At 50.1% G+C, this 18,970-nt stretch overlaps 1 protein-coding gene across 1 annotated transcript in view; it reads left to right on the forward strand.

Annotated features, from left to right (window-relative positions):
- phf6 (PHD finger protein 6) overlaps positions 1-18,970 on the forward strand; it is a 136,310-nt gene that overhangs the window by 19,368 nt on the left and 97,972 nt on the right. Inside the window, 2 exon segments of the mRNA XM_072506006.1 lie at positions 9,119-9,252; positions 9,362-9,408. Coding sequence (XP_072362107.1) covers positions 9,119-9,252; positions 9,362-9,408 — 181 coding nt within the window.

The following is an 18,970-nucleotide window of genomic DNA, read 5'->3' on the forward strand; positions in this document are numbered from 1 at the left end:
CAATAACCTACTCACTGACACAGCATTAACCTGCTCACTGACACAGCAATAACCTGCTCACTGACACAGCAATAACCTGCTCACTGACACAGCGTTAACCTGCTCACTGACACAGCGTTAACCTGCTCACTGACACAGCAATAACCTGCTCACTGACACACCAATAACCTGCTCACTGACACACCAATAACCTGCTCACCGACACAGCATTAACCTGCTCACTGACACAGCAATAACTTGCTCACTGCCACAGCAATAACCTGCTCACTGACACAGCATTAACCTGCTCACTGACACACCAATAACCTGCTCACCGACACAGCATTAACCTGCTCACCGACACAGCAATAACCTGCTCACTGACACAGCAATAACCTGCTCACTGACACAGCATTAACCTGCTCACTGACACTGCAGTAACCTGCTCACTGACACTGCAATAACCTGCTCACCGACACAGCAATAACCTGCTCACTGACACAGCAATAACCTGCTCACTGACACAGCAATAATCTGCTCACTGACACAGCAATAACCTGCTCACTGACACAGCAATAACCTGCTCACTGACACAGCGTTAATCTGCTCACTGACACAGCAATAACCTGCTCACTGACACAGCAATAACCTGCTCACTGACACAGCAATAACCTGCTCACCGACACAGCAATAACCTGCTCACTGACACAGCGTTAATCTGCTCACTGACACAGCAATAACCTGCTCACTGACACAGCGTTAACCTGCTCACTGACACAGCGTTAACCTGCTCACTGACACAGCGTTAACCTGCTCACTGACACAGCGTTAACCTGCTCACTGACACAGCAATAACCTGCTCACCGACACAGCAATAACCTGCTCACTGACACAGCAATAACCTGCTCACTGACACAGCAATAACCTGCTCACTGACACAGCAATAACCTGCTCACTGACACAGCAATAGCCTGCTCACTGACACAGCGTTAATCTGCTCACTGACCCAGCAATAACCTGCTCACTGACACAGCAATAACCTGCTCACTGACACAGCAATAACCTGCTCACTGACACAGCGATAATCTGCTCACTGACACAGCATTAACCTGCTCACTGACACAGCGTTAACCTGCTCACTGACACAGCGTTAACCTGCTCACTGACACAGCAATAACCTGCTCACTGACACAGCAATAACCTGCTCACTGACACAGCAATAACCTGCTCACTGACACAGCAATAACCTGCTCACTGACACAGCAATAACCTGCTCACTGACACAGCAATAACCTGCTCACTGACACAGCAATAACCTGCTCACTGACACAGCAATAACCTGCTCACCGACACATCAATAACCTGCTCACTGACACAGCAATAACCTGCTCACTGACACAGCAATAACCTGTTCACCGACACAGCGTTAACCTGCTCACCGACACAGCAATAACCTGCTCACTGACACAGCGTTAACCTGCTCACCGACACAGCAATAACCTGCTCACCGACACAGCAATAACCTGCTCACTGACACAGCAATAACCTGCTCCCTGACACAGCAATAACCTGCTCACCGACACAGCAATAACCTGCTCACTGACACAGCGTTAACCTGCTCACCGACACAGCAATAACCTGCTCACCGACACAGCAATAACCTGCTCACTGACACAGCAATAACCTGCTCCCTGACACAGCAATAACCTGCTCACCGACACAGCAATAACCTGCTCACTGACACAGCGTTAACCTGCTCACCGACACAGCAATAACCTGCTCACCGACACAGCAATAACCTGCTCACTGACCCAGCAATAACCTGCTCACTGACACAGCAATAACCTGCTCACCGACACAGCAATAACCTGCTCACCGACACAGCAATAACCTGGTCACCGACACAGCAATAACCTGCTCACTGACACAGCAATAATCTGCTCACTGACACAGCGTTAATCTGCTCACTGACACAGCAATAACCTGCTCACTGACACAGCAATAACCTGCTCACTGACACAGCAATAACCTGCTCACTGACACAGCAATAACCTGCTCACTGACACAGCGTTAACCTGCTCACTGACACAGCGTTAACCTGCTCACTGACACAGCGTTAACCTGCTCACTGACACAGCAATAACCTGCTCACTGACCCAGCAATAACCTGCTCACTGACCCAGCAATAACCTGCTCACCGACACAGCAATAACCTGCTCACTGACACAGCGTTAATCTGCTCACTGATACAGCATTAACCTGCTCACTGACCCAGCAATAACCTGCTCACTGACCCAGCAATAACCTGCTCACCGACACAGCAATAACCTGCTCACTGACACAGCAATAACCTGCTCACTGACACAGCAATAACCTGCTCACCGACACAGCAATAACCTGCTCACTGACACAGCAATAACCTGCTCACTGACACAGCAATAACCTGCTCACTGACACAGCGTTAATCTGCTCACTGACACAGCAATAACCTGCTCACTGACACAGCAATAACCTGCTAACCGACACAGCGTTAATCTGCTCACTGACACAGCAATAACCTGCTCACTGACACAGCAATAACCTGCTAACCGACACAGCGTTAATCTGCTCACTGACACAGCAATAACCTGCTCACTGACACAGCAATAACCTGCTCACCGACACAGCAATAACCTGCTCACTGACACTGCAATAACCTGCTCATTGACACAGAGATAACCTGCTCACCGACACACCAATAACCTGCTCACCGACACAGCAATAACCTGCTCACCGACACAGCAATAACCTGCTCACTGACACAGCAATAACCTGCTCACCGACACAGCAATAACCTGCTCACTGACACAGCAATAACCTGCTCACTGACACAGCAATAACCTGCTCACTGACACAGCAATAACCTGCTCACCGACACAGCAATAACCTGCTCACTGACACAGCAATAACCTGCTCACTGACACAGCGTTAACCTGCTCACTGACACAGCAATAACCTGCTCACTGACACAGCAATAACCTGCTCACTGACACAGCGTTAACCTGCTCACTGACACAGCAATAACCTGCTCACCGACACAGCAATAACCTGCTCACCGACACAGCAATAACCTGCTCACTGACACAGCAATAACCTGCTCACCGACACAGCAATAACCTGCTCACTGACACAGCGTTAACCTGCTCACTGACACAGCAATAACCTGCTCACCGACACAGCAATAACCTGCTCACTGACACAGCGTTAACCTGCTCACTGACACAGCGTTAACCTGCTCACTGACTCAGCAATAACCTGCTCACTGACACAGCGTTAACCTGCTCACTGACACAGCAATAACCTGCTCACTGACACAGCGTTAACCTGCTCACTGACACAGCAATAACCTGCTCACCGACACAGCAATAACCTGCTCACTGACACAGCAATAACCTGCTCACTGACACAGCAATAACCTGCTCACTGACACAGCAATAACCTGCTCACTGACACAGCAATAACCTGATGCTCAGTTTGGTTTCCACCAGGGTTTCAGTTCCTGACGCCATTGCAGCCTTGCTCCAAACATGGACAAATGAGCTAAAATCAAGAGGTGAGGTAATAGTAAGTCGCCTTGACACCAAGGCTGCATTTGACTGAGTATGGCATCAAGGAGCCCGAGCAAAACTGGAGTGAAAAGGAAATGGGAGGAAATACTCCACTGGTTGGAGTCATACCTAGCACAAAGGAAGATGGTTGTGGCTTGTGGTTGTTAAAGGTCATTAATCTTCGTCCTGGGGCATCACTGGGATGTGAGCATCACTGGCAGGTGATTCTTTGAGGAGGTATCAAGGAAGTTAGACAAAGAAGAACCAGTGGATGTGATCTATTTAATAATAATCGCTTATTGTCACAAGTAGGCTTCAATGAAGTTACTGTGAAAAGCCACATTCCGGCGCCTGTTCGGGGAGGCCGATTTCCAGAAGGCCTTTGACAAGGTGTCATATAGGAGGCTGTTAAATAAGTTACAAGCTAATGGTGTTAAGAGTAAGATACTGGCATGGATAGAGGATTGGCTGACTGGCAGAAAGCAGAGAGGGGATAAAGAGGTCTTTTTCAGGATGGCAGCCGGTGACTAGTGTTGTGCCTCAGGGGTCTGGGACCACAACATTTCACAATATACATTAATGATCTGGAAGAAGGAACTGAAGGCGCTGTTGCTAAGTTTGCAGATGATGCAAAGATCTGTAGAGGGACAGGTAGTATTGAGGGAGCAGGGTGGCTGCAGAAGGAGTTGGACAGGCTGGGAGAGTGGGCAGTGAAGTGGCAAATGAAATACAATGTGGAAAAGTGTGAGGTTATGCACTTTGGAAGGAGAAATGGAGGCATAGACTATTTTCGAAATGGGAAGATGCTTAGGAAATCAAAAGCACAAAGGGACTTGGGAGTCCTTGTTCAAGATTCTCTTAAGGTTAACGTGCAGGTTCAGTCGGCAGTTAGCAAGGCAAATGCAATATTAGCATTCATGTCGAGAGGGCTAGAATACAAGACCAGGGATGTACTTCTGAGGCTGTATAAGGCTCTGGTCAGACCCCATTTGGAGTATTGTGAGCAGTTTTGGGCCCCGTATCTAAGGAAGGATGTACTGGCCTTGGAAAGGGTCCAGAGGAGGTTCACCAGAATTATCCCTGGAATGAAGAGCTTGTCGTATGAGGAATGGTTGAGGACTCTGGGTTAGGGTTAGACTGTATACATTGGAGTTTAGAAGGATGAGGGGGGGATCTTATTGAAACTTGCAGAATACTGCGAGGCCTGGATAGAGTGGATGTGGAGTGGATGCATTCACCCTTCACAAGGTCTCTGCCCAGATCTCAGCCCCCACCTCCCCTCCCAGCTCGTCCTCCCACTTTCTCTTCAGGACGCCTCCCAATCCATCAACTCCTTCCAGACGTTGGATACCTTCCCCTCCCCATCTCGGCCCCAGGGGCGGCAGCCCCGGGGAGAACGGCACCTCTCTCCTTACCAAGTCCCAGACCTGCTGATACCTAAAACCGTTCCCCCTGGCAACTCCTACTCTTCCTCCAGGCCCTCCAACCTCGCAAATTTGCCCCCTATGGACAGATCGTCAAATCGCTCAATCCCTGCCTGCCTTCACCCCCGAAACCTCACATCCAACTACCCTTCACAAACCTATGGTTATTGCAGATCGGCACCCACACCTCCAGCCCTAAATGCTGCCTCGCTGCCCCCACACCCTTCGGACCGCTGATACCACCACTGGGCTCAAGGAGTATCTGGCTGGCAAGAAAGGTCGAGGTTCCAACAATAAAGCCCTCAAACATGTTCCCCTACAAGTTGCCGCCTCCATCTGACCCCACGCTGACCCTTCCCCATGACCCACTTCCTAACCGTCGCGAAATTCACCGGCGTGTAATTATTCATCATGTTCAGCAAACCCCTCCCCGCTCCAGGAAAGCCCTCCAAACCCACGGGGTCTTCCCCACCCACATAAAGCCAGAGATCAACACATTGACCTTCTTAAAAAAACAACTTGGGGACGAAGATTGGAAGGTTCTGGAACACAAACGGAAACTTTGTCAGCACTGTCATTTTCACTGTCTGCACCCACCCCACCCAGTGGCAGCACATCCCACCTCTTGAAATCCACTTTACCCCGCCAGACGAACCAGGTTCAACTTGTGCAGCTGCGCCCAGCCCCGCAACACCTGGATACCCAAATATCTGAAGCTCGCAGCCGAATCCCTAAACGAAACTCCCCTAATGTCCTCTCCTGCAGTCCCAATTGGGAACACCTTGCTCTTCCCCATCTTCAGCTTGTACCCCAGGAAACGGCCAAATCCCCCTCAAATCCCCATGGTGTCTCCGATACTGTTCAACGGGTCATCCGCATATAATGCAACCTTGTGCTGGACCCCCCCCCATGCGCGCCCTTCAATCCCTCTCCGATGCCCCCTCCGCGTCCTTCGATCCCTCGATTCTCTAAGCGCTATTGCCAGCGGCTCATCGCCATGGCGAAGAGCAATGGAGAGAATGGGCACCCCTGCCTCGGTTCATCTGCACACTCGCAACCGGCACCTTGTATAACAACTGGGCCCAGTCTACAAACCCCTGCCCGAACCACCTCCACACTTGCAGCACATACTCCTCCCCATCAAATGCCTTTTTCAAGTCCATCCCCACCACTACCTCCATCTCCTGCCCCTTCGAAGCCATCATGATTACATTAAGCAGCCTCCTCACGTTTGCCGTCAACTGCCACCCCTTCACAAAACCCGTTTGATCTTCGCTTATCATCCCCGGGACGCAGTCCTCGATTCGCGATGCCAACACCTCACCAACAGCTTGATGTCTACATTCAGTAATGATATCGGGCGGTCCGACCCCCACTGCTCCGGATTCTTATCCTTCTTTAATATCAGGGACATGGAAGTCTGAGACAATGCTTCATTGTCCGCCTTCACCAGCAATGGCCCCAAGTCCTCCCCAAACATTTTGTAAAACTCCACTGGGAACCCGTCCCACCCCAGGGTCTTCCCTGCCTTCTGGAGCGATTCTCCAGATCCTCCACCTTCTCCCTCAGCCTCGTCTGGGTCTCCCGCATCACCCCCATCTCGGCCACCAATGAGACCAACCCGTGCTCCCCCATCGCCTCCTCCACTTTCTGGACCACCCGGCACTAGGATTCCAGCCTCTGCTCCATTCTCTCGATCCCCAAATTAATCAGTTCCTCCACCTTGGCCAGGTCTTCCAGGGTCTCTTTCCTCTGCAGCCAAAACGTTTCATTGAGGAACTCTATTAACTGCTCTGCCGACCACTGTGCAGTCAGAGCAGCCCCCTTACCCTCCGCTATCTTCTCTCCGCGCACCACCAAGCCTGTTCAAGCAGCTCTTTCCTTCTTGAAACGCTCCTAGTCCGTGGATCCATCTACCAGCAACACCAGTAAGAGGGGTGAAACCTTCCCCAGGCACTCCTGCACCTCTTGCTCTCAAATACTTCGTCCATCGGGCGGGGAAAAGACCGAAAAAATCCACCTTGAGCGGGAGCCATCAAGTGTGCGACCAATCACTCCACGGTTGCCACCGGAAGTTCCAATTTTCCGATATAATCCTTTTTTGGGGACGGTGAATAGGATGATTTTGGCCTTTGTGTGGGCAGTAAAGATGCCTCGGATCCCGAGAGCCTTTTGCAGAGGGACAGACTGTCAGGGGAAGGTTGGCGTTGCCGAATTATGTGAACTGTTATTGGGTGGCAAATAGCACAAAGGTTCGGAAATGGGTGGTGCTGGGAGAGACGGTTTGGGGATGGATGGAGATAGTTTTCTGTTTAGGGTTGAGTCTGAGGGCTTAGTGATGGCTCCACTTTTGTCCTCACCATCCAGGTACTCTTCGAGTCTGGTAGTTGTAGCCTCGTTAAGAGTTTGGAGCCAGAACTGACCAGGGAGTTGGAGGTATGGGAGGATGCCCTGAGGCGAGTCAACACGTCCTCGCCGTGTGCCAGGCTTAGCCTGATACAATTCAAGGTGATCCACAGGGTGCACATGACTGTGGCCCTTATGAGCAGGTTCTTTGAAGGTGTGGGTGGTGTGGATGGGGGGGCCTTCAAATCATGTCCATATGGTTTGGGCATGTCCGAGGCTTCGAGTTTTGGCAAGGATTTGCCGACGTCATGTCGAAGGTATTGAAGGCACTGCTGGTTCCGAGCCCAGAGTGGCGACGTTTGGTGTGTCGGAAGACCTGGGAGTCCAGGGAGCGAGAGAGGCTGATGTTTTGGCCCTTGCCTCCCTGGTAGCCCAGAGACGGATTTTATTGCTGTGGAGGGACTTGGAACCCCTGGAATCGGGGGTTTGGGTCAGTGACATGGCCGGGTTTCTCAGGCTTGAGAAGATCAAACTCACCCCGAGAAGATCGATGCCAGGGTACGCCCGGAGGTGGCAGCTGTTCATCAACGACTTTGGGTAAAATGAAGCTGTCAGAAGGGGGGGGGGGGCGCGTTGTGGTAAAGGGAAAGAGGGAGGCATGGGGGGGGGGGGTTGGATAAGGTGGGAAATAGTGAGTGGGAAATTGGGATTGGGGAATTGTGTATGGGAGCCATGTTGGCTGGGTTTGGTTGGGTGTTATTCACTTTGCTTTTTTTTTCTTGAAAATTGTTAAAATTATAAATGCCTTAAAAACATTTAAAACATTTTTTTAAAAAGCGTTTGGAACCAGTTTAGGCAACATTTTAAGCTGGAGGGACTGTTGCTGTGGTCACCAAGATGTGGGAACCATAGATTTATTCCAGTGGGTTTGGATTTGACATGCAGGGTTTGGAAGCGGGAGGGGATAGTGAGGTTCCGCGGTTTGTTTGTGGAGGGTAGATTTGCAGGGCGGAGTGGACATGCAGGGTTTGGAAGCGGGAGGGGATAGAGAGGTTTTGGGGTTTGTTTGTGGAGGGTAGATTTGCAGGGCGGAGTGGAAATGCAGGGTTTGGAAGCGGGAGGGGATAGAGAGGTTTTGGGGTTTGTTTGTGGAGGGTAGATTTGCAGGGCGGAGTGGACATGCAGGGTTTGGAAGCGGGAGGGGATAGAGAGGTTTTGGGGTTTGTTTGTGGAGGGTAGATTTGCAGGGCGGAGTGGACATGCAGGGTTTGGAAGTGGGAGGGGATAGAGAGGTTTTGGGGTTTGTGGAGGGTAGATTTGCAGGTTTCGGGGTTTGTTTGTGGAGGGTAAATTTGCGGGGCGGAAGACCTGAAAGTTCCAGCTTTCGGGGTGGAAACGGGTTCTGGTAATTACAGCGTGAACTTTGTGAGGAAGGGGTTAGTCACATTTCCACAGTTGCCACCTCGTTCGTTGCTGGACAAGTTTGTTTCTGAGGATGAGATAGGGGAGGCAAGATCTCTTCTTCTGATGCGCAATTTAAAGTGAAGATTTCCTTCCCATATGATCTTTTATTCAGGACATTTTCCAATTAATACACACAACACTCATTAAGCATCTTACGATCCACATGATAAACTGACCCACCATCCCGCCCTGTATTGTATAACAAAATAGACACACAGAAACACATGTTTCTCTTTTTACCTTTTGTCTTGAAAACCTTTTTTATCCATACATGTATTTGATTGTTTTAAATTAATGTTGTTTCCTTTCCTTCCACAGAGTTGCTCTTGCTGTCATCGCCCTGGAGCCACGATTGGATGTGACGTAAAAACTTGCCCCAGAACATATCATTATTATTGTGCAAAACTTGATAAAGCCCAGATCAAGGAAGATCCGTCACAGGGGATTTATTTGTATGTTCACACTATTCATATTTATTTCTGATTTATTTGTGGAATGTTGTTTAACTATTCGATGAGTTGAAATGCTGACTTGTACTTTTTAATTTCCTTTTTTTGACAGGATTCTCTGTCAAAAACATAAAGAAGGTGCAGAGGATTCCAGTGAAGGTAATTGAAGTCCAGTGAATCAGTGCAATTCATGGTATTGCCAACTACAATCCTTGATTTTCCTTTCAAACATTTTCTGCATAACCTTGCCACTGCCATTGTCTGATCAGACAGGGCTGTGTTGTAGATGTCCATCTTTTTCTGTTAGTCTGGTACTTGACCAGCCAAAAGACAATCTTTCTGCAAGAATGGTCCCACTAGTTTCTGCTCGGTAACAGCAATAATCCATAACCAGCAAGTGGCTCAGTTGTGTGCCAAGAAAATGTGTTTGGGGAGAGGGGTTGAAACTGAAAATGCAGTACTTTCATTTCTACTGGCACCTTTGTTAACTGCCGAATTTGGAGTTCTGGTCCTCTGGAGGATATATTGAGCACGAGTGGCTTGCAGAGGGAAGCATTAGAAATTGAATGAAGCTCTCGGTGTTCTGCAAACAGAATAATCTGACTGCTTCTTGAAAACATAATAGAAACAGGAAAAAATAGGAGCAGGGATGGCCATTCAGCCCTTCAAGCCCACTCTGCCATTCATTATGATCATGGCTGATCATCCAACTCGATAGCCGGATCCCACATTCCTCCATATCCTTTAATCCCTTCACCCTAACTGCTATATCTAACTGCTTCTTGAAACCAGACAATGTTTTGGGCTCAACTACTTAGTCCTAAATGGACTAAGCCGTATCCTCAGCCTGTGACCCATAATTCTGGACACCCCCGCCATCAGGAACATCCTTCCTGCATTTACCCTGTCCAGTCCTGTTAGAATTTTACACGTTCCTATGAGATTCCCCCCTCATCTGAACTCCAGCAAATACAATCCTAACCTAGTCAATCTCTCCTCATACATCGTCCCGCCATCGCTGGAATTAATCTGGTAAACCTTCTCTGCACTCCCTCGATAGCAAGAACATCCTTCCTCCGATAAGGAGACCAAAACTGCACACAATATTCCAGGTGTGGCCTCACCAAGGCCCTGGATAATTGCAGCAACACATCCCTGCTCCTGTACTCGAATCCTCTCATGATGAAGGCCAGCATACCATTTGCCTTCTTTACCGCCTGTTGTACCTGCATGCTTACCTTCAGTGACTGGTGTACGAGGACATTAACCTCTCCTAATTTATGGCCATTCAGATAATAGTCTGCTTTCGTGTTTTTGTGACCAAAGTGGGTAACCTCACATTTCTCCACATTATACTGCATCTGCCATTCATTTGCCCACTCGCTCAACTTGTCCAAATCGCACTGAAGGATCTCTGCATCTTCCTCACAGCTCACCCTCCCACACAATTTGATGTCATCTGCAAATCTGGAGATATGACGTTTTGTTCCCTCTTCTAAATCATTGATATATATTGTGAATAGCTGGGGTCCCAGCACCGATCCCTGGGTACCCCACTCGCCGCTGCCTGCCAATTTGAAAATGACCCGTTAATTCCGACTCTTTGTTTCCTGTCTGCCAACCCGTTTTCTATCCATCTCAATCCACTGTCCCTAATCCCATGCACTTTAATTTTATACACTCATTTCTTATGCGGGCATTTGCCAAAAGCCAAAGTTTAGCTGCCAATCCTCCCTCAATCAAGTCTCCGTAATGGCAACGACACCTGTTATACTTCTCATGTTGAAACAAATGCAATTCAGACCACCAGTCCCGCTATGTTATAATTATTGTAATGTTTATTGTTGTCACAACTTACATTAACTGCAATGAAGTTACTGTGAAAATACCCTAGTCCCCACATTCCGACACCTGTTTGGGCACACTGAGGGACAATTCAGAAGTCCCGTTCACCTAACAAGCACGTCTTGGATGTGGCGACCGTGGCGACCTACTGCTCCCCAGACCTGGAATACCTGACCGTGAAGTGCCACCCATACCATTTTCCACGTGAGTTCACTTCAGCCATTTTCACAGCGGTCTACATCCCACCCCAGGCAGAAGTGAGGAAGGTCCTGGACGAACTATACACAGTTATAAACAACTACGAAACAGAACACCCGGAGGCCTTGCTCATTGTGGCCGGAGACTTCAACAAGGCCAACCTCGAGTGTCCTGCCAAAATTCCACCAGCACATCTCCTGTCTCACCAGGGGCGACAACACTCTTGACCATTGCTACTCAAAAATCAAGGGCGCCTACCGTTCCATCCCCCGACCGCACTTTGGGAAATCCGACCATAAGACGGTGCTCCTTCTCCCGGCATACAAGCGGAAACTCAAGCGGGAGAATGCAGCTAAGAAGGTTGTGCAGTGCTGGTCCGAGAAAACAGAAGAGCTCTTACGTGACTGCTTAGAGACAGTGGACTGGTCCATATTTAAGAACTCCGCGACCAACTTAAATGAGTATGCCACCACCGTCACAGACTTCATCAGCAAATGTGTGGACGACTGCGTGACAAAGAAAGCAGTACGTGCGTTCCCCAACCGGAAACCATGGCTCAATCACGAGATTGACTCCCTACTGAAGGACAGATCTGAGGCGTTAAAGTCAGACGACCCTGACCTATAAAAGAAATCCAGGTACGACCTCCGCAAAGCCATCCGAGATGCCAAGAGAGAATATCAAACCAAGCTAGAGTCACAGACAGACTCTCGGCAATTTGTGGCAAGGACTAAACAACATAACGGGCTACAAAGCGAAGCCAAACAGTATCTCTGGCAGCAGCGCACCCCTCCCCGATGAGCTCAATGCATTCTATGCCCGGTTCGAGCAGGTAACCAACAATCCGCTGGCGAGTGCCCCAGCAGCCCATAACTCACTCATACCCACCATCACAGCTTCCGAAGTCAGATTGGCCGTCCTGAAAGTGAACCCTCGGAAGGCGACGGGCCCGGACGGGATCCCTGGTCGTGTACTCAGAGCCTGCGCGGACCAGCTGGCAGAGGTATTCACGGACATCTTTAACCTGTCCCTACTCCACTCCGAGGTCCCCACCTGCTTCAAGAAGACCACCATTAAACCGGTGCCAGAGAAGAACCAGGCAACATGCCTCAATGACTACCGTCCGGTGGCCCTGCCTTCAGTCACAATGAAGTGCTTTGAGAGGTTGATCATGAAGCGCATCACCTCCATACTCCCAGAACGCCTTGATCCACTGCAATTCGCATACCATTGCAACCGGTCCACAGCAGACGCTATTTCCCTGGCCCTACACTCATCCCTAGAGCATCTCGAAAACAAGGACTCCTACATCATACTCCTATTTATTGACTACAGCTCCGCCTCAACACCATAATCCCAGCCAAGCTCATATCAAAGTTCCAAAACCTAGGACTTGGCTCCCCACTCTGCAATTGGATCCTCGATTTTCTGACCAACAGACCACAATCAGTAAGAATGAACAACAACACCTCCTCCACAATAGTCCTCAACACCGGGGCCCCGCAAGGCTGCGTACTTAGCCCCCTACTCTACTCCCTGTACACACACAACTGCGTGGCAAAACTTGGTTCCAACTCCATTTACAAGTTTGCTGACGATACGACCATAGTGGGCCGGATCTCGAATAACGATGAGTCCGAATATAGGAGGGAGATAGAGAACCTAGCGGAGTGGTGCAGCGACAACAGTCTCCCTCAATGCCAGTAAAACTAAAGAGCTGGTAATTGACTTCAGGAAGCAAAGTACTGTACACACCCCTGTCAGCATCAACAGGGCCGAGGTGGAGATGGTTAGCAGTTTCAAATTCCTAGGGGTGTACATCTCCAAAAATCTGTCCTGGTCCACCCACGTCGATGCTATCACCAAGAAAGCAGAACAGCCCTTATACTTCCTCAGGAAACTAAGGAAATTCAGCATGTCCATATTAACCCGTACCAACTTTTACAGATGCACCATAGAAAGCATCCTATCGGGCTGAATCACAGCCTGGTATGGCAACTGCTCGGCCCAGGAACGCAAGAAACTTCAGAGTCGTGAACACTGCCCAGTCCATCTCACAAATCTGCCTCCCATCCATTGACCCCATCTACACCTCCCACTGCCTGGGGAAAGCGGGTAGCATAATCAAAGATCCCTCCCACCCGGCTTACTCACTCTTCCAACTTCTTCCATCGGGCAGGAGATACAGAAGTCTGAGAACACGCATGAACAGACTCAGAATCCGCTTGTTGCCCGCTGTTACCAGACTCCTAAATGACCCTCTTATGGACTGACCTCATTAACACTACACCCTGTATGCTTCACCCGATGCCAGTGCTTATGTAGTTATATTGTATATGTTGTGTTGCCCTATTATGTATTTTCTTTTCTTCCCTTTTCTTCCCATGTACTTAATGATCTGTTGAGTTGCTCGCAGAAAAATACTTTTCACTGTACCTCAGTACACGTGACAATAAACAAATCCAATCCAAGACTTCTCATGTCCCCTCCTGGCTCCTCTTAGCTCTCTCTTTGGGTCCTTCCTTGCTAACTTGTAACTCTCGAGCGCCCTAATTGAACCTTCACGTCTCATCTTTACATAAGTCTCCTTTTTCCTCTTGACAAGTGATTCAACTACTTTAGTAAACCAAGGTTCCCTCGCTCGACCACATCCTCCCTGCCTGACAGGTACATACTTATCAAGGACACGCAGTAGCTGTTCCTTGAACAAGCTCAACATTTCAATTGTGCCCATCCCCTGCAGTTTCCTTCCCCATCCTATGCATCCTAAGTCTTGCCTCATCGCATCATAATTGCCTTTCTCCCAGCTATAACTCTTGCCCTGCGGTATATACCTATCCCTTTCCATCGCTAAAGTAAACTTAACCGAATTGTGGTTACTATCACCAAAGTGCTCACCTACCTCCAAATCCAACACCTGGCCTGGTTCATTACCCAGTACCAAATCCAATGTGGCCTCGCCTCTTGTTGGCCTATCTACATACTGTGTCAGGAAACCCCCCTGCACACATTGGACAAAAACGGACCCATCTAATTTCGGACCTCCTCTTTGCGGAGGGAGTGCTTTATTTGGAGGTTTCTCAATTCCTGTCCTATTGATAGTTTCCACTTTCTCGTCAGTTCGTCCAGTGTCGCCAGTCTGCGCCATACGTAGAAGTCCCCGACCGCCAGTGTGCCCCCATCCCGTCTCCATCTTTTGAAGGTGATATCTGGCATGGTTGGGGGGAACCTGTGATTGCCGCAGATGGGGGCGATAAGGGACATTTTGGATATCCAACTGGGTCAACGCTCTCAGCGTGGCCGCTACCACTGGGCTCGTTATGTACCTTGTTGAGGAGGATGGGAGTGCTGCTGTGGCCAGGGCCCGGAGGGTTATTCCTTTACAGGATGCCTCCTCCATTTGTACCCAATCTGTGTCGGATTCTTGTACCCATCCCCTCACTTTTTCTGCCGTTGCTGCCCAGTGGTAGTATTGTCGGTTCGGTAGAGCCAGGTCCCCTCTGACTTTCCCTCTTTGCAGTGTCGGTTTGGGAATTCTCGGGTTCTTGCCCCCCCCACACAAACGCCATGATTAGCCTGTCTATGTTTTGGAAAAAGGCCTTGGGGATGAAGATCGGGATGGATCTAAACAGGAAGAGGCACCTTGGCAGTACGTTCGTCTTGATCGTCTGCACTCTTCCCGCCAGGGAGAGTGGGAGTGAGCTCCACCGTTGAAGGTCTTTTCTTACTTCCTCCACCAGGCTGGTCAGGTTCCACTTGTGGATCTGTGTCCAGTCTCTGGGTATTTGGATCCCCAGGTAACGGAATCTGTTCTGGGCCGTTTTGGGTTCACTGGGAATGTTACCTTTGCCCAGATTAAGTTTGTAGCCCGAGAAGGTTCCAAACTCTTTCAGTATTTGCAGTATTGCCGTCAGTCCCTCCTGAGGGTAAAATTCTTAAAGGTGTGCAGGAGCACAGGGATCTGTGTGTTTTTGTGCATAGATCATTGCAGGTGACCAGACATGCAGATCGAGCAGTTAATAAAGCTGATAGTATTCTGGGATTTATTAATAGGGGCAGAGAGAGTACAAGAGCAAGGCAATTAAGGGGCAATTCAGCAAGGCCAATTCACCTGACCTGGACATCTTTGGGTTGTGGGGGTGAAACCCATGCAGACACTGAGAGAATGTACAAACTCCACACGGACAGTGGCCCAGAGCCGGGATCGAACCTGGGATCTCGGCGCCATAGGCAGCAGTGCTACCCAGTGCGCCACCGTGTCATCCTCGCAAGGAGGTTAGACCTCAGCTGAAGTATTGTGTACAGTTCTGGCACCACACTACAGGAAGGATGTGAACACATTGGAGAGAGAGAGGAGGAGAGGTTTACAAGAATGGTTCCAGGGATGAGAAACTTTAGTGATGAGGATCGATTGGAGAGGTTGGGACTGTAGTCTTGGGAGAGAAGAAGGCTGGGAGGAGATTTAGAAACATAGAAAATAGAAGCAGGAGGAGGCCATTCGGCCCTTCGAGCCTGCTCCGCCATTCATTACGATCATGGCTGATCATCAAGCTCAATACTCTGATCCCACCTTCCCCCAATATCCCTTGACCCCTTTAACCCCAAGAGTTTTATCTTGAAATTATACAACGTTTTAGCCTCAAGTACTTTCTGTGTGAGTGAATTCCACAGATTCACCGCTCTCTGGGTGAAGAAATTTCTCCTCACCTCAGTCCCAAAAGGTTTACCCCTTATCCTCAAACTATGACCCCTAGTTCTGGACCCCCCGCCCCCCCCCCACCACCACCACCACCATCAGGAACGTTCTTTCTGAATCTACTCTGTCTAATCTTCTTAGAATTTTTAAAGTTTCTATGAGATTCCCCTTCACTGTTTTAAACTCCCAATTAATATAATCCTAACTGATTTAGTCTCTCCTCCTGTGACAGTCCCGCCATCCCGGGAATCAGCCGGGTAAACCTTCGCTCCACTCCCTCCATTAGCAAGAACATCCTTCCTCAGATAAGGACACCAAAACTGCCCACAACTTGCCAGCAGTTTGGTGTCCACGTTCAATAGTGAAATAGGTCTATAGGACCCACACTGCATCGGATCTTTGTCCCTCTTCAAAATTAGCGATATCGTCGCCTCCGACATTGTCGGGGATAGTGTCCCCCCTTCCCTGGCCTCATTGAACGTCCTCGCCAACAACGGGGCCAACAAGTCCACATATTTTCTGTAGAATTCCACCGGGAACCCATCCGGCCCCGGGGCCTTCCCTGCTTGCATGCTTCCCAGTCCCTTAATAACCTCGTCCACCTCAATCTCCCTCTGGGGGCTGAGACCTATACAGTTCTTCATAAAAGGTCTTAAACACGTCATTTATCTTTCCTGCCCTTCGCACAGTGTCTCCCTTTTCATCCCTAATTCCTCCTATCTCCCTCGCTGCTGCCCTCTTTCGCAGTTGGTGCGCCAACAGGCGACTAGCCTTTTCCCCATATTCATACCTCCTCCCCTGTGCCTTCCTCCACAGTACCTCCGCCTTTCTGGTGGTCAGAAGGTCAAACTCGGTCTGGAGTCGTCTCCTCTCCCTGTACAGCTCCTCCTCCGGGGTCTCTGCAAATTCCCTGTCCACCCTTAAAATCTCCCCCAGTAATCTATCCCTTTCCTTGGCCTCTGTTTTCCTTTTGTGGGCCCCAATAGAAATCAGCTCTCCTCTGACCACCGCTTTTAGTGCTTCCCAGACCACTCCCACAGGGACCTCGCCGTCGTCATTGACCTCCAGGTATCTCTCGATACACCCCCTCACTCTTGCACACACTCCCTCATCCGCCATCAGTCCCACATCTAATCGCCAGAGTGTTCTCTGCTCCCTGTCCTCTCCTACTTCTAGGTCCACCCAATGTGTGGCATGATCCGAAACCGCTATGGCTGAGTATTCAGCTTCTTCCACCCTAGAGATCAACGACCTTCCTAAAACAAAAAAATCTATCCGGGAGTACACTTTATGGACGTGGGAGAAGAAGGAATACTCCCTAGCCCTGGGTCTAAGAAATCGCCATGGATCCACTCCCCCCATTTGGTCCATAAACCCCTTAAGTACCTTGGCTGCTGCCGGCCTTCTTCCAGTCCTTGAGCTGGATCTATCTAGCCCCGGGTCCAGCACCGTATTGAAGTCCCCTCCTAAAATCAAATTTCCTGCCTCCAGGTCCCGAATACGCCCCAGCATCCGTCTCATGAACCCTGCATCGTCCCAATTTGGGGCACACACATTAGCCAACACGACCTCCATTCCCTCCAGTCTACCACTCACCATTACATATCTACCTCCACTATCTGCTACGATGGTCTTTGCTTCAAATGCTACCTGTTTCCCCACCAAAACGGCCACCCCTCTGTTCTTTGTGTCCAGTCCTGAGTGGAACACCTGTCCCACCCATCCTTTCCTTAGCCTAACTTGGTCCGCCACCTTTAGGGGCGTCTCTTGGAGCATAACCACGTCTGCCCTTAGTCCTTTCAAATGTGCGAGCGCTCGGGCCCTTTTTATCGGTCCATTCAGGCCTCTCACGTTCCACGTGATCAGCCTCACTGGGGGGGCTACCTGCCCCCCTCCTGTGTCGACTAGCCATTACCTTCTCTAGGCCAGTCCCATATCCCGCCTCCGCGCTCCCGTTCGCTCCCCCAGCGCCGCATTCCGCCCCCGACCACCCTCTCTTTAGCCATTTCCTTTTGGATTTCCGCAGCAGCAACCCAGTTGTCGCCCCCCCCCCCCCCCCCCCCCCACCCCGCTAGATCCCTATCTAGCTTGATTGCTCCCCCCAAATCACTTCCGTAAGTCAGCTGACTTCAACTGACCCCGGCTACTCCTGCTCGCTCCTCGACCCTCCCGGTGTGAGGGAACTCCCATCCGCCTTGCGCCTGTTTTCCCGCCTTATTCTTTCTGGCGCGGGAACATCCCTTTACCTGACCCGCCTCTTATGGCGCAGCTCCCTTTCCCCTCCCCCTCTCCTTCCCCATTCTCCGACTATGTCCCGCCTCTCCCCCCTCACCGGCGCCCACATTTCCCCAGTGTCCCCCCCCTTCCCTGTTTACTTCTCGATTAACTTTCACCATCCCATTAACAAAAACAATAATAACAACACTAACAGTTCCCTGCAGCATCAGTCCCTCAGTTCCGGTCCAGTTTCTCTTCATTGATGAAGGACCATGCTTCCTCCGCCGTCTCGAAATAATAGTGTCTTTCCTGATGCGTGACCCATAGTCTTGCCGGCTGCAGCATCCCAAACTTCACCTTCCTTTTGTGCAAAACCTCTTTGGCTCGGTTGAAGCTTGCCCTCCTTCTCGCCACCTCCGCACTCCAATCCTGGTAGATCCTTACCACCGCATTCTCCCATCTGCTACTCCGCACCTTTTTAGCCCATCTCAGGACCTCTTTTCTGTCCTTAAGGCGGTAGAATCGCACGATTATCGCCCTCGGTGGTTCTCCCGCTTTTGGTCTTCTCGCCGGGATCCGATTTGCCCACTCCACCTCCATGGGGCCCGCAGGGGCGTCAGCACCCATCAGTGAGCTCAGCATCTTACTTGCGTACGCTCCACAGTCCACTCCTTCCACACCCTCCGGGAGACCTAGTATCCTAAGGTTCTTCCTTCGCGCTCCGTTTTCAAGGGCCTCAATCCTGTCAGCACACTTTTTATGAAG

Source organism: Scyliorhinus torazame, chromosome 5 (genome assembly GCF_047496885.1).
Source record: "Scyliorhinus torazame isolate Kashiwa2021f chromosome 5, sScyTor2.1, whole genome shotgun sequence".
Taxonomy (NCBI): Eukaryota; Metazoa; Chordata; class Chondrichthyes; order Carcharhiniformes; family Scyliorhinidae; genus Scyliorhinus; species Scyliorhinus torazame.